This window comes from Leopardus geoffroyi, chromosome C1 (genome assembly GCF_018350155.1).
Source record: "Leopardus geoffroyi isolate Oge1 chromosome C1, O.geoffroyi_Oge1_pat1.0, whole genome shotgun sequence".
NCBI lineage: Eukaryota > Metazoa > Chordata > Mammalia > Carnivora > Felidae > Leopardus > Leopardus geoffroyi.
In genome coordinates this window covers 206,622,520-206,647,963 of record NC_059328.1, presented here as the reverse complement: position 1 = coordinate 206,647,963, position 25,444 = coordinate 206,622,520, and the positions used below count along the sequence as shown (strand labels likewise).

Genomic DNA, 25,444 nt, shown 5'->3' with positions numbered 1-25,444 from the left:
TGTCTTAAGGGGTGTCCTACTCCAGTTTTACACATTGTCCTGTATTTTCTTTTGAATAATTTTTGTAGTTCCTTCTGTGAGTGTATGTGTGTTTATCTCTTGTTTTTCCAAATGCATAGCTCTTTGATTCATATGGAATTTATTTTTTTGTGATGGGTTTGAAATCGAAATTTAGTGACCTTTTGTGGGGATACTCTTGGGATTAAGGAATCATTACTATCTTAAAAAAACACACACAGGGCGCCTGGGTGGCTCAGTCGGTTGTGCGGCCGACTTCGGCTCACGTCATGATCTCACGGTCCGTGAGTTCGAGCCCCGCGTCGGGCTCTGTGCTGACAGCTCAGAGCCTGGAGCCTGTTTCAGATTCTGTGTCTCCCTCTCTCTGACCCTCCCCCGTTCATGCTCTGTCTCTCTCTGTCTCAAAAATAAATAAACGTTAAAAAAAAAAAATTGAAAAAAAAACCACACACACACATGGACCTTCTTACACGTGGGTTTGAGTTAATGTATCTAAACTTATGGAACTGTGTATTACAACCTATGATATTTTTGGAGTTACTATCTTCCGGAAGCACATAACTCAGAGTAAAGTAACACTTCTTTGTGCTTAACAGTTTTATTTCTTAAATTTGTTGTTACCTGTCTTGAAGGATGACCAAGATTTATTTCTTGCAATTTTTGAAAACTATTTCACAGGTCATGTAATGTGGACCTTCATAAAATCCTTGATTGCCAATGCATTTTATCTGGTGTGTATATGCACTTATACATAAATACTAAAATATATTTGTATTTCCCTCTAAAACTAATTTTAAGAAGTCTTAAGAATGGCATACATTTTGACCAAGTTTCTTTTTGAATTGTCTTTTAGAAAGCTTAGAGCTAAATTTGTGACACTGTGTGCTAAGACTGTAGGCCTTTAGATTCTAAATTAGTACTAATATTGTTCCTGGCTCTGTTTTATATTCCTGTTTCTATTTCTTTCTCTCCTAATCTTAACTTGCTATAAATTCCTAAAATTTCCTTAAATCCTTTGCACATAAACTGTAGAACAAATGAAATTAATACCTTCTGAACTTCCCTCCTTGCACATTAAATTTTAAATGTAATTCACAGTTCTTTAATTTTTTCCCTTATTGAAGTCATACAGCTTTGTGACAGAAAATTAAGGAAAATATAGAAAATCCAAAAAACACAGCAGTTTGGTAGTTTATTCTAATAAAACATTTGTTCACTTGAAGACCCAAAGAGGAGTTAAAAGAAAAAGGGTAGGTTCACTGATGTCCTAGTTAACACAGTACTTAGGAGAGCACTGCAGCAAGGAATCTATTCTGGCTCCTGAAATAATGTGTTTTAAGTAGCTTTAGAATTTCTCATTACTTTGGATGGCTGTGAGAATTTGTTCATTATACTCTTCTAAACTTGCCTTGTAATAACAGGCTATTTTAGGGAAGTGTCAAAAATCGTTTTGTTAAAACGTCTGTTAGCTAGCTCCCGAATATCTGCTTTGGACTATTAGAACTTGTTTTGTCTGTCCTCTCCTTCTTTTCTCTCAACATTTAGGAAAAGAGCCTTGGTTGCTATTGGTACCCATGATTTGGACACTTTGTCAGGCCCTTTTACTTACACTGCAAAGCGACCTTCAGATATCAAATTCAAGCCTCTAAATAAGACCAAGGAGTATACAGCCTGTGAATTGATGAACATATACAAGGTAGATTGTTTTTTTTATCTTATGCAATAGCTCGCCATAAATCAAGAAAATTCCTTTAATGTCTGGTCTTGGAATAGGGAGATGTAAATGACTACTTTTAATTTTTATTTTAAAAAATTATTTTAAATGAGTCCTTTTAAAAAACTGTGTCTTAGCTCCGTCCACAAGCTACTGATTCCTTTGATCTAGAGTGTGGCCTGGGCATATTTTTGTTACTTTTTTTAACCTCTTGGTGATTTTAATCTACAGCTAGAATTGAGAACCAATGCAGTGGAATATGCCATATTGTGATATTCCTGTCCAGGTATAATTAAACCTCATGAGAATACGAAGACTAAGATTAAGCTAGTTTTTTGTGAGAAACAATGTTACAATGTATCTACCTCCTACTGTTCAGCATTTTAGGTTCCAGCAGTTAAAATCATTTAGTAGTCACTTTAAATGGCATTTGAAAAATAAAAGTAGTAGGTATCATTCAGAAAAAGCAGCTCTTATCCTTGGCCTGATTGGCCAGTGATTTCCTTCCTATTGAGGTAGTTTTGTGACAGTTTGTGTTTTGCTTGAGACCATTCAGGCTTGCAAATCTGTTTTCAGTCTTGAAAAATGGCCAGGCTGTGTTCTCATCTCTCTTCTGTTGGAGAGGAGGTATACAAAGCTATTGAGATATTTATATTAGCAAATCAAATCTAGAACTTTCTCTCATTTGGGACCGTTTTATTATTTTTCTGTGCTAGATAGGTGTGTAAACTAGTTCATAATTTGGCTTACTTTTTTTCAGACTGACAACCACCTTAAACATTACTTACATATCATTGAAAATAAACCCCTGTTCCCAGTTATCTATGATAGCAACGGTGTTGTCCTTTCAATGCCTCCAATCATCAATGGTGAGTTGTTTCTTGAGCCTCAGGGTTTTTTGTTTGTTTTCTGTTTTTTGGGTTTTTTTCTGTTTTATCCTTCAATATTTCTGTAGAATTGAACTTTAGACTTGGCTGAATCAAATCAAATCTTCATCTGGAATCTCAGAATTTTGTAGATTTTATTGTAATGGTTTTTATTTAATAAACGTTTTACTGGTGTTTTTATATAACAAAAAAAATTTTTTTTAACGTTTATTTTTTGATAGCATGAGAAGGGCAGAGAGACAGACAGAGGATCTGAAGCGGGCTATGCACAGACAGCAGTGAGCCTAGTGCCGGGTTCAAACTCATGTACCGTGAGACCATGACCTGAGCAGAAGTCAGATGCTCAATCGACTGAGCCACCCAGGCGCCCCTTAATTTTATTTTTTTTTAGTGTTAATTTATTTTTGAGAGAGAGAGACAGATGGAGCATGAGTGGGGGAGGGGCAGAGAGAGAGGGAGAGAGAGAGAGAATCGCCAGCAGGCTGTCAGCGTGGAGCCCCACTCAGGGCTCAAACCCAGGAACTGCGAGGTCATGACATGAGCTGAAGTCAGACACTCAACTGACTGAGCCCCCCCAGGGTCCCCCAGTATATAACGTTTAAATGTATAAATATCGGTACATAGGTACTTACTGGTGCCAGTCTCTGGATTCTGTCCTGTTCTTCCAGAGGGTGTTGATATTTTGGTTTTAGCCTGTGATTTGCTTGGTTAAGCTCAGATTCTGTCTAACCTGCTATTTTTTTTCTTTTTTTTTTCCCCCAATATATGAAATTTATTGTCAAATTGATTTCCATACAACACCCAGTGCTCATCCCAAAAGGTGCCCTCCTCAATACCCATCACCCACCCTCCCCTCTCTCCCACCCCCCACCAACCCTCAGTTTGTTCTCAGTTTTTAAGAGTCTCTTATGCTTTGGCTCTCTCCCACTCTAACCTCTTTTTTTTTTTTTTTTTTCCCCTTCCCCTCCCCCATGGGTTTCTGTTAAGTTTCTCAGGATCCATATAAGAGTGAAAACATATGGTATCTGTCTTTCTCTGTATGGCTTATTTCACTTAGCATAACACTCTCCAGTTCCATCCACGTTGCTACAAAGGGCCAAATTTCATTCTTTCTCATTGCCACGTAGTACTCCATTGTGTATATAAACCACAATTTCTTTATCCATTCATCAGTAACCTGCTATTTTATAGTTAAAACTTTTAAGCTGAATTTCAGCCCTCTTTTTCTCAGTCCTGAGGGCTTGTTTGATGAGGCAACTTGAATGTATTCACAAAATGTAATGACCTCAGAGCCGTAGATGTTACCCTTTTGGAGAGGAGAAGGTTTAGTTGATTCATGCTGAGAAGAGTTTCTTGTCCTTGAGGTCTTGGACTTGAGCAGTTACAGTGGTTCAGAACCTGAGCTTCAGAGTAGCTGGACTGAGACCATATCATAGCCTTGCTGCTTCATGGATTGGGATCAGGGTCAAGGAGCTCAAGCTCTGAATGTTCGTTCTACCTGCAACTCCGGCACAGGGTTGTGGTGAAGGTGCGAGGAGACGGCTTCTTCCGGTGCCGGCAGAGCAGCTGGTGGGCTGAATGCACTTAGTAACAGCTGGTTACTGTTTTGATGCACCTGCTTGCAGTGGGGGCTTAAAATAAAAGTTGCATTTTCACCTTACCTCTGAGATATCAGTTTATATCGTGTCCTAATTGAAAATGTCATTCCTGTGTTGGAGAGCTTTTTTTAGTGCACCTGTATTTCTGAAACTGATTGTTTTTGTTACCTTGTGTTTGTTGCAGGAAATCATTCCAAAATAACTGTAAATACTCGAAATGTATTTATTGAATGCACAGGAACGGACTTTACTAAGGTAAGTGAAACAGATTCCACTTTTATACTGTCGGACAGGACAGATTTTATTTCTGGCCAAGACTATATGGCTGAACTACAAAGTGTTGATTTCGTAGATGGGAACACACTTCAGAAATTTAGAAAATTAGAAAACTGTAGATGTTCTGTACTTGGTAATGGTGTGTTCATTTAATCAACAAACCTTTAATGAGTACTTCTGTCTTTCCAGTGCTGTGAATTTAATGAGGTACAAGTTTCTTGACTTTAAGGAACTCATTCTGGTGGGAGAATTAGCCATATACCTAACTGTAAAATTGAGAAATGGAATAAAGTGTTGTATAACTTGTTTGTTTTAGTTGGCTTAATTTGAATGCGGAGTAATTTGGTGCCTTGTGTACCTGGTAATAAGTTTTTAAAAATGAACTGGCTATAAAGAAGCGTTATTTAGCAAGTTGACAAAGGGCATGTGCATGTGATGATATCTAGAGTATGTAGAATACTAGTTCAGTCACTTTTAGTAAATACGTATATTAGATTGCTATGAAACACCCCCCACCCCCGATTTCTTTACACGGGTTAAGTAAGGCGTAAGGTGAGGTGGCAGGTAAGCAAATTGGGAAAGATAAGCTTGAACGGCAGGAGAAGCCTGGCCTGTAGAAATAGGGCAGATAAATGGCATCTAATACATCTTAACAGGATTGGACACCACTGTAAGGTATTTCATTTCTAACTTTCATGGGCCATATTTGCCGTCAGAAATCCTAGAGTGATAATGGCTTACACTATTTACCAATTAAAAAGAATTCATACGTTAACAGACCTTTAGGTAGCTTTCCTAAATCTTACATTTAAACAGTGAAGGGTATGTAAAAGCAAAGCCTATATCCCAATAAGTTTACTGTATTTTTTTCTGAGAATATTTTTCCAGTTAAAGACTTTAAGAAATCTGTATGGCCCTTGCAGTATGCCAGGCATTGCTCTCACATTAAAACGTTTAATCTTCATAATAACCAGATGGGACTATAGGAATTTTATTGTCTCCATGTAACAGATGAAGGTGGTGAACTACCAAGATGGTAAGGAACTGGCCCAAAGTCCGCTTTCTAGTGAGTGATCGAGCCAGGAGTCGGGCGCCTGGCTGCAGAGACCTAGGACACTGATGAGGTTGACCCCCAGACTTAGCCGTTTGTCTCCCTCGGAACTTGGTGAACCCAAGGGGGAGGGCCGGGGGAAGTGGATGATTTGTTTCAGTCATGGATTGTTAACTCTCAGAGAACTGAATAAATGCAGACCACCTGAAGGTACGGCTAGGCCTGCTTTAGCTCACAAGCTCTTCTTCCACTCCCTTTTTTAGAATGTATATATAAAGTCTCATTTTTAGATGTTTGAGGACTAAATTAAATTTTCACTTCCATCTGAGTGAAGAGAGAATATATCTGTAGATTACAATATTTGTCTTTTCCTTTTTTTTTTTTTTTTGCAGGCAAAAATAGTTCTCGATGTTATTGTCACCATGTTCAGTGAATATTGTGAGAATCCGTTTATGTAAGTTCACTTGACACCTTTATTGACAGCCTGTTGTTCTAAAGGCAGAGCAGTAAAGCCTTGTGTTAGACGTAAAGATGAAAAACGTGGCTCTGGTGATTAGAATATATCCGCTCTTTGCGGGGGCTAAGATCCGAACATAAATGTATAAAATAAAAAGTGATAAGTACTTTAAAATAAATTTCAGTGACGTTCTGGCTGTAAGGGCAGGTTATTGCCAGCTGAGGCACCTGGGCAGACCTTGTGGAGGCAACGAAATTTAAGCTGTGTTTAAGGATCCTTGGATTTGAGGATGTAAACATGGAGGGGCAGATGAGGAACAGCTAAACAAGTAGGGAAGCACGTAGGAGAGCAAAGCATTTATCCTCTATGTATCACTAAGATCTCTGTATTTTTTCCAGAGCCTATTGTTGGCTTAGACAACATTTAAATGGCCCTTGCTGCGTATCAGCATGATTGTTCATTCAAGTGTTCATTATAATTCAGAATAGCTGCATCACTGCAGAGCCCATGCCTGAAATCGCGCGGCAGTGCCAGTTTTGTTGCTTGATGCGCCCCTGAGCGGTTGCGTAGCCAGCTTTCGTGGTGTCACACAGCACCCTGGTGAAGGCTGGAATGTGTGCATCCGTGTTGGCGGGGAGCCCACAGGGGAAGCGTGCTTTGCAGCACTGAGAAGAGAACGTCAGGCGTGCGCTGCCCCAGGAGAGATGGGAGCCACGGGGAGTGCAACAGCAGGGGGGCGGCGAACGCAGGGGGATTAATCCAGGCGGCAGTGTTGGAACGTGAATGGATTGAATGTGTTGAGGCTACTGTTACAGGCCAAGTGAGAGACTTGTGAGCCATACGTTCATTTCTAGAACTCACTGCCTTTTTTTTAAGTGTTTTATTTCTGGCTTTCTCTCTTTTTTTTTTTCTAAGGGTTGAAGCCGCTGAGGTAGTTTTTCCTAATGGAAAATCATACATCTTTCCAGTAAGTATTTAAGAACTGGACTTGATAACACAGGTGGTAACAATAATGGTGCTAGAGTGCTTGTTGTATGTCCGTCCGTCCGTCCACCCACATGCCAGGCACTATACTATGTGCATTACATGGACATAATCACATTGACCCTGTGAAGGTGGGTGCTGTTATTATGCCCTTTCCCAGATGGAGTTAGAGACCTTCAGATGTTAAATAGCTTGCCTCTTGCTGTTAAGTGGTAGAGCTGTGTGACAGTTGGGCTTCAGCCACCAACTCCGTTATATGACCACAGTACGTGGCCAGAATTCCTCTGATTTATTCTAGTAGCTAGTTAACTGGGTAATTTATAGTCTGACCCCTTTTAAGATAACTCAGCCCTCCAAACCTAATTAATCTGTTCACATTTGAGTTAACAGTTGCTAAAGGTCATCACTGTAACTAAAAATTCCGAATGTATTAGCAGGACTAAGGAATAAGCATGATTATTGTCCAGACATAGGATCTTAGTAAAAGAAAAATCTAAACCAACATTATTCTTAACTGACTGGGTTTTTTTCTTCCCCTAAGATGGTTTTATAAATAAAGATGACCATTCCAACACATGACTGTATTAGTCATTTAGTTGTGGTTCTGATTCAGTGAGGCCATTCTTTAAGCTCTTTTTCTTTGGAATTTTCACTATTCCTCCGTCACTTAAGAAGTGGATCACAGCCTGGAATAGTTTCTACTATTTAAATAGCTTTTAAAGTAGATGAAACCTGCTGAGGTCAGAACACCCCGTCCTGAAAACATGAGTAATTTAGCATCCTATTTTATTCTAGAATATTGATGATAATTCAAAATAAATGTATAACCATAGAAAACGTTGAAATTATGGGCAGTATCAGTTAAAAATTTTTAGTGGCTGTTAGCTTTTGTTATATAATTAACTGGTATCTTAAGACTTAGTGACTTAAAACAGCAAAGATTTGTTCATGACCATGAACAATAGAATCATGATTCTGTTGGTCAGCTGGGTAGTTCTGGTCTGAGCTGGCTTGGCTAACCTCTGCCAGCCTTGTTCCGGGTCATCAGCTGGTTGGTAGGCTAGCAGCTAGATGACCTTTGATGGCCTTGCTCAAGTCTGCTTAGCCTTGGAGTACCCGGGTCAAGTGTCTGTCACATCCAGCAAGGTAGTTTGGTTTTTATTACATGGTGGCAGTTGCAGGGTTCCCAGCAGCGAGAGAGAGCAAGTCCAGTGCTTCAGTATTTTTAAGCATGGTGTCCTGTTGGCCTAAGCCAGTCATTTTGCTAGATTCAAGGAGGGTGAAATAGACTCTCATTTCTCAGTGTGGGGGCCTCAAGTGTTATATTGTGAGTCCATGGATGCAGCAGAGTTGGGAAGAATTGGCCGTTTATGTGATTTACCACAGTAGTACTTGGGATTAACCAGAGATAGCTTTTTAGTTTGTTTTACAGTGATGTCTCGAGTTGAGAAAGTTTTTTTCTCTTTAATGTGAAGAACTGTCAAGTATTTTTTGTTTAACTTTTTTTTTTTAATGTTTGAGAGACAGAGACAGAGTATGAGCAGGGGAGGGGCAGAGAGAGAGGGAGACACAGAATCCGAAGCAGGCTCCGGGCTCTGAGATGTCAGCACAGAGCCCGACGCAGGGCTCGAACTCCTGGACTGTGAGATCGTGACCTGAGCTGAAGTCGGCCACCCAACCGACTGAGCCACCCAGACGCCCCAAGACTCGTCAAGTATTAACAAAAGTGAAATATGTACTTTGAGGAAGAAAAAGATACGTTAAAATTTGGTTGACTTTTCTCATGTAGCTAATTCCTTGAATTTGTTTGCATTATAAAGAGGTTTCATAAATTTGAAATGATGGGATTTCTGAACAGGAGTACTGTATCAGTGTTGTCATTTGTTAATTTATTTCCTTATAAATGTGGATTAAAGCAGCTTTTCTCAGATTGTCCTCCCAGAAGAGAATGACCTTCTGAGGAACTGATTGTTCCTCATATGAATTAGCATGTTTTTTAAAACACTTTGGAGGTTCTTCCTAGTCTTCTGTTATTTCATATAAAAGAATAAGAGGACCTGAAAAGATAAAGTGGAAGGCAGTGAGAGAGGTTGGTGGTTGATGGTGTGAGCCTTGGAATTCGGCTGCCTGAACATGTCAGTTCACGTGCTTGTTCATTTGCTACTTGGACACACTTACTCATTAATTGTATACCAAGTGCTTATTCTCTTGTGAGCATGTTTGTAAGCACTGGGAATATAGCATCACAACCTCAGCAGCTTACCATTGTTGTGATCAGGGAATAGTTACTCATCTAAAATTTACTATTCTCATTTCACAAATAAGAAATCTAATAGTATCTGTTGTGAGGGTTAAGGTTAGTATCTTCAAAGTGTCTCGTACTGTTTAGTTCATATTAACTACTCAGTGGAGGTTGTTTCTGTGGCAGTCATTAGCATCTGGTTTTGTACTTTTTAAACCCTAACGTGCAGTCACATTAGCTCAGGATCTTGATATCAGATCTGGATTCAGTAGATCCATTGTCACTGCTCCCAGCAACAAGGCCGAAGAGTCTGCATTTCTAAGAGGCACTGGGTGATGATGATGTTTCTGCCTGAGCACTGCATTTTGCATGGCAGGGCTCTGGCCCATTGTCCTTACTTGAATCCAAACATTTTTAGATATAGCCTTTTTTGCTAGTGGTAGTTACACTTTTGAGAGTAGTTTAGTGATAAGAAACATTCATAGATATGTGTGCAAAGGTGCCGAAAAGCCTGAGTTTTATACATATTTGTTCCTACCTAACATGGCACAGTTATGTGCTGTTTGAAGGAGAGTGAGTACCGATTTATGAGATGCTTCCAGCCCTACCTTCTAGAGCAGATTGATGATCGCTAGGACTGCCTGGGGGCGCCTGGTCGCATTCCCCACCAGAATAAATGATAAGAAAGGAGTTTCTTTGTAACACTTAGATTTAGCTTAATGGTGATATTTGATAGTACACGGTGGTATTTGAACTCTTTCTTGGTCGTATACACCTGCTTGCATGAGAGGAGATTCAAAATCCTTAGGATTTATAAGCATCTTAGAAATGATGTACCAGGGTTTTATTGTAGAGAGTGGTGATTGATCATCTAAGAGAAAATGTTTGACATTTTATATTTCTGAGAAGTTCCTGTTGTCTAGCAAGTAGAAAGTTCAGTTATGAACGTAATGTAGCAGATTTATTCCTCCATAATGTTTTCGAAACATTATGTTTATTTTCAGTGTCTCGCTCTAACAACAGTTTTTTGGGAGGGCAGACTGCACAGTAAGATGACGTAAAATTAAAGTCTAACACTGTAGCTGACAGGGAATGACTGAAGCTTCTCAAACTTTTTCTCTTTGAAGGAACTGGCTTACCGAAAAGAGATAGTGAGAGCTGATCTAATTAACAAAAAAGTTGGAATCAGGTACGCTTTGAAAACATTTATTTACTGTTGGAGAGAATTCAAGAATGAAGTACCCACAGGACTTTAATTTTTCTTGGAAGAATGCTTAGGGTTTTCATATCTTTTCAGAGTAAGTGATAATAAATCCTCTGTTGTGATATCTAGTGTCTAACGGAACTCCGAAAGAAAGGTGATACTTAGAGTATTTTAAAACAAAATATAAGCATTTTTTTTAATTTTTTTAATGTTTATTTATATTTGAGAGAGACAGAGACAGAGTGTGAGCAGGGGAGGGGCAGAGAGAGAGGGAGACACAGAAACAGAAGCAGGCTCCAGGCTCCGAGCTGTCAGCACAGAGCCCGACCCGACGCGGGGCTCGAACTCAAACCATGAGATCATGACTGAGCCCACTGAGCCACCCAGGCGCCCCAAAATATAAGCATGTTTTAAGTAAACCAGTGAAGTTTATGGATTGTACATTCCTGTTTCAGAGAAACTCCAGAAAATATTGCCAAGCTTCTAACCAGGATGCATTTAAAGTCAGAAGTAATAGGCGACGGGAATCAGATTGAGATTGAGATCCCTCCAACCAGAGCTGACGTTATCCACGCATGTGATATTGTGGAAGACGCAGCTATTGCTTACGGATATAACAACATTCAGATGGCTCTCCCGAAAACATACACCATAGCTAATCAAGTAAGATTGCACCCTTAAATAAATATTCCTTATTGTGAGAGACTGATTATTGAATGGCAGGAAGGTTTTGGGAAACACAGAACATAGGAATTAAGTAGCATTTGGACATGCTGTGCCATGAGAGGCATTTGCTATGGGAGGATACAAAACAGATGCCCAGTGGATTAGAGTAAGTTGAAAACTTGTGATGGCTAGTACTTGAAGAAAGACAGGTTTCGAGTTAGGAGCCCTTTTGAATCTTTAACTGGGAAATTCATTTCCTCAACCTGGCCTGAAGGCAGAAGTTTGGTGTGGGAGAGGTCAAGTGGGGGTTTGTACATCTGTGTAGGAATAGTGGGGTAGTGGGGCGGTGGGGAGGGCTAAAACGGGGGTGTTAGCGGTATTAGGATGGAAGGGGGTTTTCCTTTTAATGACATGTTTTGTTTAAACCTTTTGTTAGTAGGCAGTTTTATTGAGGTGAAATAAAGTGAAATATCTTTTTTTCAGTTTCCTCTTAATAAGCTCACAGAGCTCCTACGGCATGACATGGCAGCCGCCGGATTCACCGAAGCGCTTACCTTTGCTCTGGTATGTCCTGTGTGCTTTTCTGTGCAGCTGATTGTTGACCGTGAATCCCTGAATCACTGTATTCTCTGATTCCTGACACGAACTTACAAAAGCCGGACTGCTAACATTTCCAGGTTCTAGAAAAATGTTTTCACTTGAGAACGTACAATTTCTAGTGAAGAAATTATTTCTTTTTAGTCACTGAAAATCATGAAGGACAAAACAGTCTTAAATGACAGATAACTGTGTATTTTTTATTAGCACGGAAATGTTAAGGGTTGAATTCGCAATGAATTTCATAACCAGACTGATGAAGTTAGAATATTGAGTCTTAATTTGGTTGTGTCTGTGCCCACTAGATGCCGCCCTGGTTAAGGGTTTGTGGACTGTTACACATTAAACTGGTCTTTGAACATGTTCACAACATTTGCTTTGAGTTGAAAAGCTGACATAAAAGGCTTGAATCAGGAAATGAATTTTATTACAAAATAGAAGGAAATCCCCTTCCCCCTACAGATTGACCATTTGAAAAGAATAAAATATGTATGCCGTTTATAGTTCCTTCTTCTCTTGCTGAGCATTTATGTGGTGCCTACTCAAGTGTGGTTCTTGAGTATTCAAGCAAGCTTCTGCTTAATGACGTAGGGCAAAACCCAAACCAAAGGAAAACAAAACTAATTCGTTTTCTCCCCTCAACTCGACTCCAGACAGACTTCTCAGTGTTGTATTTACAGAAGGCAGGGGTGGGGGCTACGCTACTACGTATGTGGGGAGAGGGAGATGCAACCTCTCCGGGTCCTTTTATTTTTATTTATTTATTTATTTTTTCAACGTTTATTTATTTTTGGGACAGAGAGAGACAGAGCATGAACGGGGGAGGGGCAGAGAGAGAGGGAGACACAGAATCGGAAACAGGCTCCAGGCTCCGAGCCATCAGCCCAGAGCCCGACGCGGGGCTCGGACTCACGGACCGCGAGATTGTGACCTGGCCGAAGTCGGACGCTTAACCGACTGCGCCACCCAGGCGCCCCTCTCCGGGTCCTTTTAGTGAGCATTTGTATTTGTAGGATGCTAACATGGGAAGGGATCTCACGGATCTTCTCGGTCAACATTTTCATTTTGCTGATTCACTAGTCCTTTATTTAGATTTTAAATTTGTTTTTTTAATTGTTTTTAATGTTTTATTTCTTTCTGAGAGAGAAACAGAGCATGAACTGGGGAGGGGCCAGAGAGAGGGAGACACAGAATCCAAAGCAGGCTCCGGGTTGTGAGCTGTCAACACAGGGCCTGACATGGGGCTTGAATTCATGAACCTTGAGATCATGAGCTGAGCTGAAGTCAGACGCTAAACCAAGTGAACCACCCAGGTGCCCCAAGAAATGTATTGCATTTTATTTTATTTAAAAATTATTTTTTAACATTTATTTTTGAGAGAGCAAGACACAACGCAAGCAGAGAAGGGGCAGAGATGGGGGAGGGATGCAGAATCCAAAGCAGGTTCCAGGCTCCGAGCTGTCAGCACAGAGCCCAACGCGGTCCTCGAACCCACGAACTGTGAGATCATGACCTGAGCTGAAGTTGGACACTTAACACCCAGGTGGGTGGCTCATTCAGTTAAGCACTCGAGTTTGGCTCAGGTCATGATCTCATGGTTCTTGGGTTAGAGCCCTACGTTGGGCTCTGTGCTGACAGCTCAGAGCCTGGAGCCTGCTTTGGATTCTGCATCCCTCCCCGCTCTCTGCCCCTCCCCTGCTCATGCTCTTTCTCAAAAATAAATAAATGTTAAAAAAAAAATTTTAAATGGAGTGACATAGGATTGATTTGAAAGGATTCAAAACCTGTACAGAACCATGTAGAGTAAACGATGACTATTCCCTTCTGTTGGCCCTCTGGATTCTAACCCTATTTTCCTCCCCAGAACTAACTGCTGTTTAGACTTCGCATGTGTGTTTCCCTGCCTTTTTGCAGAAGTAGTGTTTAAAAAGAAAAAATTTAAACTGCTTCTAATCTCAGTCCGTTATCCTCCATTGTTGTGATAAAGTACAAGGTCATTCACATACCTACCTGTGTTGCTGTGCAGAACGATGTTTTTTTTTTAATACAGATGAGTTCTTTTTGAGAGTAGATTGCATTATTTAAATTGCATTTCCTAATTCATCACATTATATCTTGTTATAAAACCGCCTCCGTGTTGTAGAGAAAATTTGATTATTCCCAGTATGCCTGCCATGATTCTCTACCTCTGCAGCCATGGCAGATCAGGGAGCTTTTTTCTGCTCTGCCTGGATGTGGCTTCAGTATCCCTCCCAAGAGAGGATGGCAAGAATCATTAGAACTGGCATTGACATAAAATCTGAGCCCATCCGTGGTTTTTTTTCCCCCCAAGAGAAATGCAGACTAGCCCTTGAAGACCATTTGGTAAAATAGTGCAATTAGGCAACATCACCTAATGTTGGAGATAGTTCAGTACCCTGATGGTACATCAGTTTTCATGTTAAGTTTTAAACTCCTTTGCAGCAGTTAGCAGTTAGCATTAATATGTGATACTTGTTCTTAGTAATTTATTAAGCATCACTGTTAATATTTCTTTGAGTGCTTAGTTTGTGCCAGGTACTTTATTTGCATTATCTTGTTAACTCATTTGTTAGATGTAATGCATCTAATAGTGAGTTTTATTTTCATACCTTCTGCCTATCATCCTGGTTTTGTGACCAGCCTCTTTCTCTGTTTGGTGGGTGAGTGCTTAAGAGTTTATTCCTCAGAGCTTTATCAAGCACAGATGCACAGAAGTTAAATGATCAAGTAGAAAGAATGTTGGGCAGAATTCAGGCCACTTGAATTCTGCTCTTACTCCTGTCGTTCTACCGTAAGTCAGTATGTATTTAGCAGACATTATAATGGTAATCAAAACAAAGCCATAGGAACACCAAGGAAGGAGAGAGAAGTTGGAGTCACTAGGAATATATCTATGGAGGAGGTAGAACTCTGTTGGGGGACGGTAGTAGGTAGGTTGGCGGAAGGCACTAATGGTAAAAGGAAGGAAGGAAGAGTGTAAGATTCAGGGAGTGGGTAGCTAGTTGTAAGAGACTAGACTGGTGAGTGAGAGGCTAGCTTAGGAAGGGCCCACATACAGTTATAGCACCATCAACATGTGGAAAACTTACTTTGCCTCTGTATCAGAGATAGAACTCCTTGTAAAAGAACGGTTAATGTGAAATTATATCTGCTGTGGCCCTGAAGTAGTTGATACATGTATTCTTTTCTTTTTTTTTAACTTCTCTATACAGAGAATCTACATTGCTACAAGACTGTAAGTTGACTTATAGCCTTAAATACTTTGTGTATTCAATTTAGTCATTGTTTTTCCTTATTTATTTTGTATGTACTTCTTAGTGCTCCCAAGAAGATATTGCTGATAAACTTGGTTTGGACATCTCTGCAACAAAGGCAGTCCACATAAGTAATCCTAAGACAGCTGAATTCCAGGTGAGAATTCTAAGTAGCTAAGAGTTTGAGTAAATACTGAGTGGTACATAAGTTATTATACTTCAGATAACAAAGTCTTAGAGCTTTTTAAAAGTCTCTTCTTGGATAGAGGATAGTTGGTTCCTGCATGCTTTGTTGACAGATTCTTAACACCTTTTTGTAATCTTTTCTTGATTGATTTACGGTGCGTCTTTGCTTGCTCTGTGCTGTGTAGCCCAGTCTTATCTGAACTTTCCATTTCATTCCTTTCAAATCAGTTGACTTTTTAAGTACTATTTGAAGTTTTCATCTTTTCTACCCATTTGTAGTAAATGAGTCAGTAACTATTCACAGTACCTCTGTGAAGTCATTCACTTTGAAATTAGTTGCTACATCAGTTTTTGACTAAGCCGTCTCCATTTTTTTTCGTGGTAATCCTTTAGTTCAATGGCAGTTTCACGTAGGGTGTAGGAATATGTCAGTGCGGATGATACTACCTTAGTAAGTGTTAAATGATTTACATTATAGACTACGATATTACCTTGAAGCGCTCTTTTTATAGATTATGATACCTTTGTTTATTAATGACTTTAAACCGTCTCCCCTCTTTCATACTGGCTCGCTCTCATTCTGTTTTGCTTACAGGTGCAATTCTTGATGATGTTTCTTTTTTTCTTTTAAATTTTTTTAACGTTTTATTTACTTTTGAGAGAGAGAGAGAGAGTGCACGCAGGTGAGGGGCAGAGAGAGAGGGAGAAACAGTCCGAAGCAGGTTCCAGGCTCTGAGCTGTCAGCACAGAGCCCGATGCGGGGCTCGAACTAACTCACGAACTGTGAGATCATGATCTGGGCCGAAGTCGGATACTTAACCGACTGAGCCACCCAGGTGCCCCTCTTGATGATTTTTCTTTAACCCGGGTTTGGAATCAAGGGGAATCTTAGAATTGGGAAGAAATGCTTTCAAATAAATTAATGCTGTTGATAACATGTGAACTCTTAAGATAGTTCTGTGGTTTTCACATCTGTAAAAGAAGGCTCAATTCTAAAAATTTTTAAAGTTCTAAAAATGTTAAAATTTAAATTTTTTTTAAAGTTAGATTTAATCTATAGGGCTACCCACTAATGCGGTAGATTAGGGCGAGGCTATTTAAAGAACTAATTGATAATAACATGGACCAAGTACATGAGTTGTTTCTTGGTATTCGGTGTCAGAACTTTGAAGAATTATGCCAATTTGGAAGGATTGTGATCATAAGTTTGCTTTGAGGCCCACTAGCTTTTCTACTGCCCTCTCTTATGGTGTTCTTTTTAATAGGGGACACTCAAAATCATTTGGGTAGAGGGATTTTTCAGTAAATCTTAACTGGGTTTTTATTTGCGTTTATTCCAGGTTTTCCGTTTTCTCCCAGTTTTGTTTATCAAGCTTGATAGATGTAAGATGAGGTAATGTTCTTTAGGTTTACATTCTGTTTTCTATGTAAGTGGAAGGAAAACAAATCAGAAGCACATTAAATATCACTATAAATAGTAGTGGTTTAGCACACTTTCAGAATCAATAATTCTGCATAAAATACATTAGATGAGAGGCTATCTTTTGGATTCGACAGATTCTGCAGTTTATTCATGGTTTACTAGCAGATATATCCTACTGCTACTCATGGGGCTGACGGGTTTCTGTTTGCTTATGGTTAAATGTAAAGTTGTTTGTGGACTTGTAACTCCACAAGCTTCTTGTCTAAGCCCATTCTTTCTCTTGCATAATTCTTAATTTGGGGGTATTTTCTCACAGAGATGTTAGAGAATGGATATAAGAAGAAATGTCCTTTAGTTAAAACATGTAAATTTTTATTATAATTATAAACAAAATTACAGAACGTTACCACATTTCCCCAAGTCAGCAATAGTATTCTTTAGTATCCTTAAGTAGCCAATCATTGTTCACATTTTTCCAGTTGTCTCAAGTTTTTTAATAGTTTGATTTGACATTCAAATGTTCGTACAAAGTTGATGTGTTTCTTAAGTCTTTTTAATTTACAGATTGCTCCTCTAGCCATCTCTGTCTTTTCCTCTCTCCCTTTCACTTTATTTGTTGAAGAAACGGGGTCATTTGTCCTGTAGAGTTCCCACAGTTAAGATTTTGTGGAATACGTTCCACTGGTCCCCTATATTTCTAGTATGTCAGTAGGTAGATGTAGAAGTTTGATTGGATTCAGTTTTCACTTTTTGTATTGCCGTGAGTTTCTAAACAAGCAAATAAGGCTTATCTGTAAAATGGGGGGGGGGGGAGACCTAAGAAAAATGATTTACACAGGAAGCTTGTCTGTATTACGGTAAATTAAGCTTTCTTTTAACGCTGCAGTTTTGTTTCTGATTGGTTTGGGCACTTTCTCTCCATTCGCGAACGTGAGCGGTATTTAGAAAAGCACCGAGATTAAGGCTGCTCGCAGCAGTTGGTAGAGTGAGATTGATAGGAAAGCCGTTCTCTTTCCTCAACACACATTCTACTAGCAAGTCTTAGGGGCTTATTACTGTTACGCCTGTAGGATCTCAGAGGGGCTGCTGTTTTAGTCAGGGTGGTCAGGACAGACAGGCCTTTGTGGGAGAGGACCTGTTGAGAAGAGACCTAAAGAAAGTAAGACAGCCACATGTGAGTCCAGAGGAAGAACGTATGAAGTGGAGGTAGGGAGGAGGCATGGAGGCCTGAGGAGGAAGTCTGCTCACCGAGTGTGGCTGAAGCCCGGTACGCCCAGTGGGGGCAGCATGTGTTGAAGTTGGAGAGGAAGCCAGGGCCAGATTTAGATGCAAGGACCCCACGTAGGGCATGGTTTTATTCACAGTTGGATGGAAACCTATTAGATTTTTGAGCAGGGGAGGTTCCTGATCTGATTTGAGCTTTAAAGGATCATTGTGGAGAACAGACCATAAGGTAGCAGGAGTGGAAGCCGAGAAACCAGCGTGAGCTCCCGCAGAAGTCTGGGCAGAGGGTGGCAGTGCTCGTGTCTCACTCCAGAGCCCACGTTCTTGATGATGGTTTCCTACTACTGCTCATAAAACTGGTCTGGTAACGTGATGCGTCAAAAGCCCACCTGTCTCCTTGAGCTCAGAATGAGAAGTTTATTTGAGACAGAAGTAGGGAAGCTGGTTTGTTTTTAAGAACTAGGATGTATGGTTGTATTTCTTTGGCTACGAAGCTGAAAACTATAGTCACAGCTTGCCCATAGCAACTGCATAATTTTTTTTAGTGCTTACGTATTTGCGTTCTTTTTTCTCGTTGTCATGGTATTTTAATTGCATTTACATTTTCCCTGGTCTTGGTTTTGAAGAATTTGATTCTGATTTAACTTACATAAATACTTGGGTTTCTTGTAATCTCCTTCAATTTCTTTATAAAATAAAGCAGGATATGAAAATTTATATATTTGAAGTCTTAAATAGCCAGTCCTAGATACAAGCATTGTATTTATAATACTTGTTTCTCATTTGGGGATCAAGTTTTGTGACTTTTCATTTTTTAAGTTTGGAAGCCAGAATATTTTAAGTTTTTGTCTTGGAATTGAAAATTAAAAATGATTTGGATATTTAGGCATTGCATTTTCCAGAAGAGTCTTGCTGTGAAGCTGTTGAGTTCTGGCTTTGTCCCCAGGTCAGTTTGGTTCTCCTTTGGTCAATGCAATTTCACGTGTTCTCCTGTAGGTGGCACGCACTACCCTTCTTCCTGGCCTCCTAAAGACCATAGCTGCGAATCGGAAGATGCCCCTTCCTCTGAAACTGTTTGAAATCTCTGACATTGTAGTAAAAGATTCTAGCAGAGGTAAGAACGAGTCCTCTTTTAGTCCCGCTGAAAGCATTTGATTATGAAAATTTCACCTGCATATTAAAAGGTAAGCAGTATGATGACCCCTGTGAATCCAGCGCCCGGCTCAGCAGTTATCAGCACATGGCCAGTCTTTCATCTGTTTGTACTCTAGCCTGCTTCCCCATGTTCTTTTCATGTAGTTCCCAGACATCCTGTCATGTCATTGGCGAACACTTTAGTATGTATTTCTAGAAGACAGTGTATCTCTAAAAGATAACAGAGGCCACTCTTGATGTTTAAAAAATAAGCCACACTCTTTTACCATCGAAGACCCAGCTTGTGTTTAAATTTTCCCATTTGTTTCATAAATTTAGTTTTCATGATTGATATGAATCCATCCAAGGAAGCTATTCAAATATTTGGTTGCTCTCTTATTTCTTTAAATGGAAAGCAAATCGTAAAGAACTTAACATTTATGAAGAACCCTATTAAAACCTCAACTTGAGGGGTGCCTGGGTCGCTCGGTCCATTGAGCATCTGACTTCGGCTCATGGGTTCCAGCTCCGCGTGAGGCTCTGCTGACAGCTCGGAGCCTGGAGCCTGCTTCTGATTCTGTGTCTCCCTGTCTCTCTGCCCCTCCCCTCTTCATGCTCTGTCTCTTTCTCTCTCAAAAAGAAAGAAACATTAAAGAAAGTACTACGGAACATTTCCTTATATCCTGTGATTTATGTGCATGTCATTTTAAGGTACTTGATATCTTGCCATTCTAGTTAGCAGTGGCTGTTCGCTGTCACTCTTGTACTAGTTATTATACACGTTTTACCAGGTTTTGTCTCGAGTGTCGTCTGGACTTCTTAGTACAGCCAGTTGCTTGGTCCACCATTTGGAACTCAGAGATTCCTGAAGAAACCTGTATTTAGTTGGTACTTAAACCTGATTGCCAAGGATGTCCGTCTTATTCAAACTTTTGTCTTCAGACTGAGGTCTGTTTGGAGCTGCATAGGAGATCATTTCTTGGGGAGTGGTGCCATCAAATGACTGAACTGCTGGCAGTATTTCTCTGGTTCCCTGGATTTAACTGTTCAAATCCTGTGTTCTATTCAGGAGCCTCACCCCAGACTGCAGAACTCCCTGTTTTCTTTTGAGTCTGTTGACACCAGCAAAGGCCTTTTCCTCAGTTTCTCATGAAGCGGGTCATATGGCAGTTGTTCTGACCGCCCAAAGTAGTTGAGAACCGTTGGCTGTAAATCAGCTGATCTTAGGAAATGGACACTAGAGAGGCACGTCCATGCTGACGGTATGTGAACCTTCTGTAGCAAACTCTTCCGCCGAAGCTGGATTCCATCCACTTCCCAGTGTGCAGCCTTGTCTTCGGCTAACGGCATCACCTTGCATTTGGATGGTACTTTATACTTTTCAAAATCTTTTTAAACATACTTCTTCTCTTTTGATTGTTAATCCATCTCTTTGAGGCAGATGGGACCAAAAACACTGTCCATGCTTAATATATAGGAAAATTAAGACAGGAAAGTGTTAATTTGCCCAAGGCTGGATAAATTTTGGACTCTGAGCTAAGGCCAGAATTTGGTTTCTGTGCATATATCCTTAGAGAATAAAAGTTTATTTTAATATCAGTCTGTGTAGCATTTTCTTTGGGTGGTGTATCAGTTTTCTTTGGTGGTAGAAATCAAAACATTTTCAGTGCCGGCTGTAAGTAGTTCTGAGGGTTCTTGTGCCTCAAATCCTCCGTCGGTACAGATAACTGAGAATTTGTTACGATTTCACTGTCAGGTTTTTCTGTTAATTTTGACTCCTTTCCTTTCGTCTTAGCTCTTTGAATTGTATGTTTTGATCCTTGGTGATCCAACCTATTTACAGATGTGTATAGGATTAGGTCAGTTATACTAAGTTTCCTCAAAAGTTCTGTAATACTGTTTCAGCGGTAGGCCTCTTCCCTAATGGCAGGGGCTCCCTCAGGGCGCTTCAGGGCTGGGCACACTTGTAAGCAGGCGGCTCGGAGTCTGGAGGGTGAGGAGCAAGCTGAGGTCCCCACGATTGCCGCGAGGACACTTTCGCTGTGAGCACAGAGCGCTTGGCTGTGGTGCAGCCCTTGGTAGGGATGTCTCTGCTGTTTTTTTCTTTCATGTGTTTTTGGGAAGGCCCAGGCACAGACTCCACTCCGCAAGCGAGGACCACGCTCGGAGAGAAGGCCGCCTGTTGAAAGCGAGCGAGCTGTTGTTCAGTGCTAGCGCTGTGGGCCGTCATGTAACACATCACCCTGGCGATAACCCCAGAAACTCAGTCTGTATACTTGTCACCTCCGATTTGCATTTCTGCTACACTTTGTGTCATCAGAAAGAGTAGTTTTCATCTCTGTAGCAGACCTTTTATTCCGGTTTTTACTTGTGATTATTCTGCTCTTCTCCCCGTGGAGCCATTTTCATCTGATAAGACATTTGCCTGTTATCTCGCACCATTCTGGTTTATTGTCTTTAACCTTTTCCGCCAGTGGGGTTTGAGGAATGAGAGGAGGGAGGCGTGCTCAGTAAGTTCACCCTCTGGAGTAGGTTTCCTCTTGAGGGAGACCCGGAGTTTTTACCCTAGCAAGTCATTTTTCTGATGGATTATTCTGCGTATGTGCAGGTGGACCCCCTGCTTGTCATTTGGGGGTACGCAGAGGACTCTGTAGCAGCGGCAGCTCAGCTCCATGGATTCAACACTGTACAGCCAGTGTTTGGGGGTTTGAGTCCTGGTTCTGCCACTTAAGAGCTGCTTAACCTCGGACAATTTATTCAGTCTCCCTGTGCCTGTTTTCTCATCTGTAGCAGTGGGGATGATGGTTGCACTTACTGGGTTTTTGTAAGGATTACATGAATTTGCGTTTCGAAAAGTTCTGGCCGTGTAACAGGCACTGTTTGGTGTCTGCTCTTACTGGCGGGGTATTAGCAGTCCCTGAGGCCAGGTACCTAGCGTCCTGGTCTGTGGTGATTGTCCGTGAGAATGACTTGTAAGCCTCCAGCCATTAAAGGGTTAATGTCACCTTGCTGCCGCCCTTGGGGCTCCGTGTTTGTCCTAACTTTGGATTTAATTGGGTTTTCTTCTGTTGTGTTCTATCTTCTTATTTTAGGGCATGAAAAACCAAAATGTACTGGTGGGGGGGGGGGTATTAAAAACAGGAATGTTGTTTTCTTTTCAGTAATTCATCAGCCACTTCTCCTCAGTGAATTGAGCACATACATTTTTACTTCCTTTCAAGCCAGTAAGCATTTTTTTTCTGTCGGAGTTAGCCGTTTCCTCCTAAATAGTCACACTGTTTTAAAGAAGAAAAATCTAAAGTATCAAAAGTGAAACGATAGAGAAGTTTTCCAGTAATATAAAAACATCCCAGATTTTCATTAGTGGGGGGGGGGGGCTGTACCCAAAGTTCAGAAGGTAGGGATGTATGGCAAGAGTAAACAAGACCATCTCATTCATTGCACTGGTACAAGAGTCTTTTTTTTTTTTATGTTTATTTATTTTTGAGAGAGAGACAGAGTGTGAGCAGGCGAGGGGCAGAGAGAGAGGGAGACACAGAATCGAAGCAGGCTCCAGGCTCTGAGCTGTCGACATGGGGCTCGAACCCACGAACTGTGAGATCATGACCTGAGCCAAAGTCGGACACTTAACCGACTGAGCCACCCAGGCGCCCCCGAAGAGTCTTTGAGTTCCTTTTCTTTGCAGGGTCTGTTTGGAATATAAGAGAAAGAGTTGCCAGTCTTGTGGGAGATGAACTGGTTTTTATTTTTTTAATGTTTATTTGTTTTTGAGAGAAAGAGAGAGAGTGTGCATGTGAGCAGGGGAGGGGCAGAGAGCGAGGGAGACACAGAATCCGAAGCAGGCTCTAGGCTCCGAGCTGTCAGTACAGAGCCCCATGCTGGGCTTGAACCCACAAACTGCGAGATCATGACCTGAGCTGAAGTCAGACATTTCACTGACTGAGCCACCCAGGTGCCCCCCGTAAACAGGTTTTTATACATAGTGCTCCAAGGGAATGTACAAGGGACCCTGATAGCACAGAGAAGGATTGACAGTCACCACTGACTTGTTTTGTAACATTAAGTAAAACCCCGATTCCCAGCCTCATGTCAGTTTTGTATAGGCAGGTGTATCTTCCTCAATGGAAATGAAGAAGAAATCTGTGCTGGATTATTATATGCCTCCCACAATTTTATTCGCCCGCCTGTACTCTCGTGCACATTGTACTCTTACGTTTCTGTAAGAGCAAGTGAAAGGCTACCAGCGCCTGTTTTCATTCTTGACCCCATTGGACACTTTCTTCTGCTCGTGTGGACTCACTGACCGACCGTCCATGTTGTGAGACTATCAGGCTAGCTTCCTGTTGAGCAACTAAGTCAGACACACTTCTCAAATATTAAGACTTCGGTGTGGAGTCCAACATATCCTGGTTCTTTAAGGCTGAGCCAGCCACTGCATTTACTGAGCTGTAGGATCCACAGTTGCTGCACCATTGTTAAAAATTAGTCATGACTCAAGCAGCTAAGCGGATTTATCCCTTTTGGGCAGAATGGCATGTGTCTTTGGAATGAAGTTAAATGCAGACTCTGGTGTGGGGTGAATTTTCAGCTGTATTACAGAAGTCGGTAGAAGCAACCCTGAAGCTATCAAATCAGGCCGCTGTGAGTTACGGATTTCAGTTGTTCATAGTTCCCTCTATATAAACTAAACTATTAACAAAGTAGTAAATTTATTTATTTTTTTTAGATTTTTTATTTTTTTTAGAGCGAGAGAGAGAGCGGGCACGGGAGAGGGGCAGTGAGAGAGCAAAAATCTCTAGCAGGCCCCACTCTGAGCACAGAGCCTGACGTGGAGCTCGATCCTACAACCCTAGCATCATGACCTGAGCTGAAATCGAAAGTTGGATGCTCAACCGACAGCCACCCAGCCGTCCCAAGAGTAAATTACTTTAGAGGAGCCCAGGACCTACGTATGAATTAACTTGGGCTAATCTTTATGCCCAGAAAAGCAATTGGATTTTGCAAAGCCCAACATTCTGGCTTTTTATTAAAAGCAGATTGAGTTCTGCCATCACAGTTTATTTCATGATGGTCACTGAAGCTGCCAAAATGCCTAGAAGCTCCCTGAAGTGGCGGTAGAGAACACATCGCTGGGTTGAGTCTGAGTTTAAAAGAAACCATACCTCAGCAAGATGGCTCAGCTTGGCTTCGTAAAGGGTATAAGGTGCCTTAGGTTTAGCATGATTCAGTCATATCTGTGGAGAATCCTGATGATCACGTCACCACGCTCTTGAGTTTGAGCTGCACTTGAAGACTTTGGGGTTTTAATATTACGGTAGATGGAGCAGGTTACAGGCCCTCGAGCACTGGGAGGGCTCCGGTGACCTCGCTTGCCCGAGCAAGCATGCTCGCTCAAAGCCTTCATTCACTCCTTGCTCAGACCATTCCTACTTTCTCCAGAGCATCGTTACGGTCCTGGTACGAGCTGTGTTTTCTCTGCCCCCGCCCACCCCCTCCCCCGAATGTTCAAGTGGTGTCTAAAATTTTGCACTCTTCCAGTAGCTTTTCTAAATCAGAATGATCTTCTGACCCTGACTTGTTTAGATGTGGAAATCCAGAATGTCTTTTAGCGTTAATCACAGTATATGAGATTCTTGTTCTTTTTCCCTCCTTGGGCCACCAAGACTGTGTAGAACATAACTAATTCACTGTTCTGTGATTTGGTTTGTTCTTTCCAGCTTCCTCTGTACCGTTCGTGGATCTGTCTATATTGTAACCTACTGAATACGGCGGCCAGATATTTATAGTTTTTTCTATAACTCTTTGCTTGATAAAGAGCTCAATAAAGGCGTTTTCATTATGAGCTTGTGAAATACTTGAGCTCTGAGAAATTGTTCATTAATTCTGCAGCCATCAAATAATGGAAGATTATCTAGCATCCACATGTGGAATGTGGTTTTCTGAAGAAAGCTTATGTCATCAGTCTGGATTAATTTAATTTTACTACTTCATGTTTTTGGCATGTAGAATTTCCAATTAATAATTCAAAAAATATGGGTGTAAGGAACATTGACATTGACAGTATTTGAAGTAGCATCATTCTCCTATATGATGGCATCTTAACTGTAAATAACATCATTTTTAATATGGAAAGTTATTTTAGTGTGTTTGGTTCCACATAGTTAAAATCTGCAAATGTGAGTATAATGTGCTCTGTCATGCATTGCATATTGTATTTTTTTAATAGATAAAAATCGATTCCAGGTTTATGTTAACTAAAAGGCAACCCACAGTTATAACTTTTTCCTGCATGCATTGAGAAGGTCATAGATTTTTTTTTTCCTCCTCACATTTATGTTTTGGCTTTCAGCATTATCTAAAAAAAGAAAAAAAGAATCCATACTTTGGTGTGTTAATATAGAAGTTTTAAGGAAAATTGCTGTTAAGGTTTCTGGGTTTTTTTTTTATTATTTTTTTTTATTTTTGAGAGAGAGAGAGAGAGAGACACAGAATCCACAGAGGGCTCCAG

At 40.7% G+C, this 25,444-nt stretch overlaps 1 protein-coding gene across 1 annotated transcript in view; it reads left to right on the top strand.

Moving 5' to 3' along the window:
• Positions 1-25,444, top strand: part of FARSB (phenylalanyl-tRNA synthetase subunit beta) — a 72,342-nt gene that overhangs the window by 16,152 nt on the left and 30,746 nt on the right. The window contains exons 6-15 of the mRNA XM_045481435.1: positions 1,564-1,714; positions 2,493-2,601; positions 4,402-4,472; positions 5,937-5,998; positions 6,917-6,968; positions 10,355-10,416; positions 10,887-11,094; positions 11,581-11,661; positions 15,034-15,126; positions 18,799-18,916. Coding sequence (XP_045337391.1) covers positions 1,564-1,714; positions 2,493-2,601; positions 4,402-4,472; positions 5,937-5,998; positions 6,917-6,968; positions 10,355-10,416; positions 10,887-11,094; positions 11,581-11,661; positions 15,034-15,126; positions 18,799-18,916 — 1,007 coding nt within the window. The remainder of the gene's footprint in view (positions 1-1,563; positions 1,715-2,492; positions 2,602-4,401; positions 4,473-5,936; positions 5,999-6,916; positions 6,969-10,354; positions 10,417-10,886; positions 11,095-11,580; positions 11,662-15,033; positions 15,127-18,798; positions 18,917-25,444) is intronic.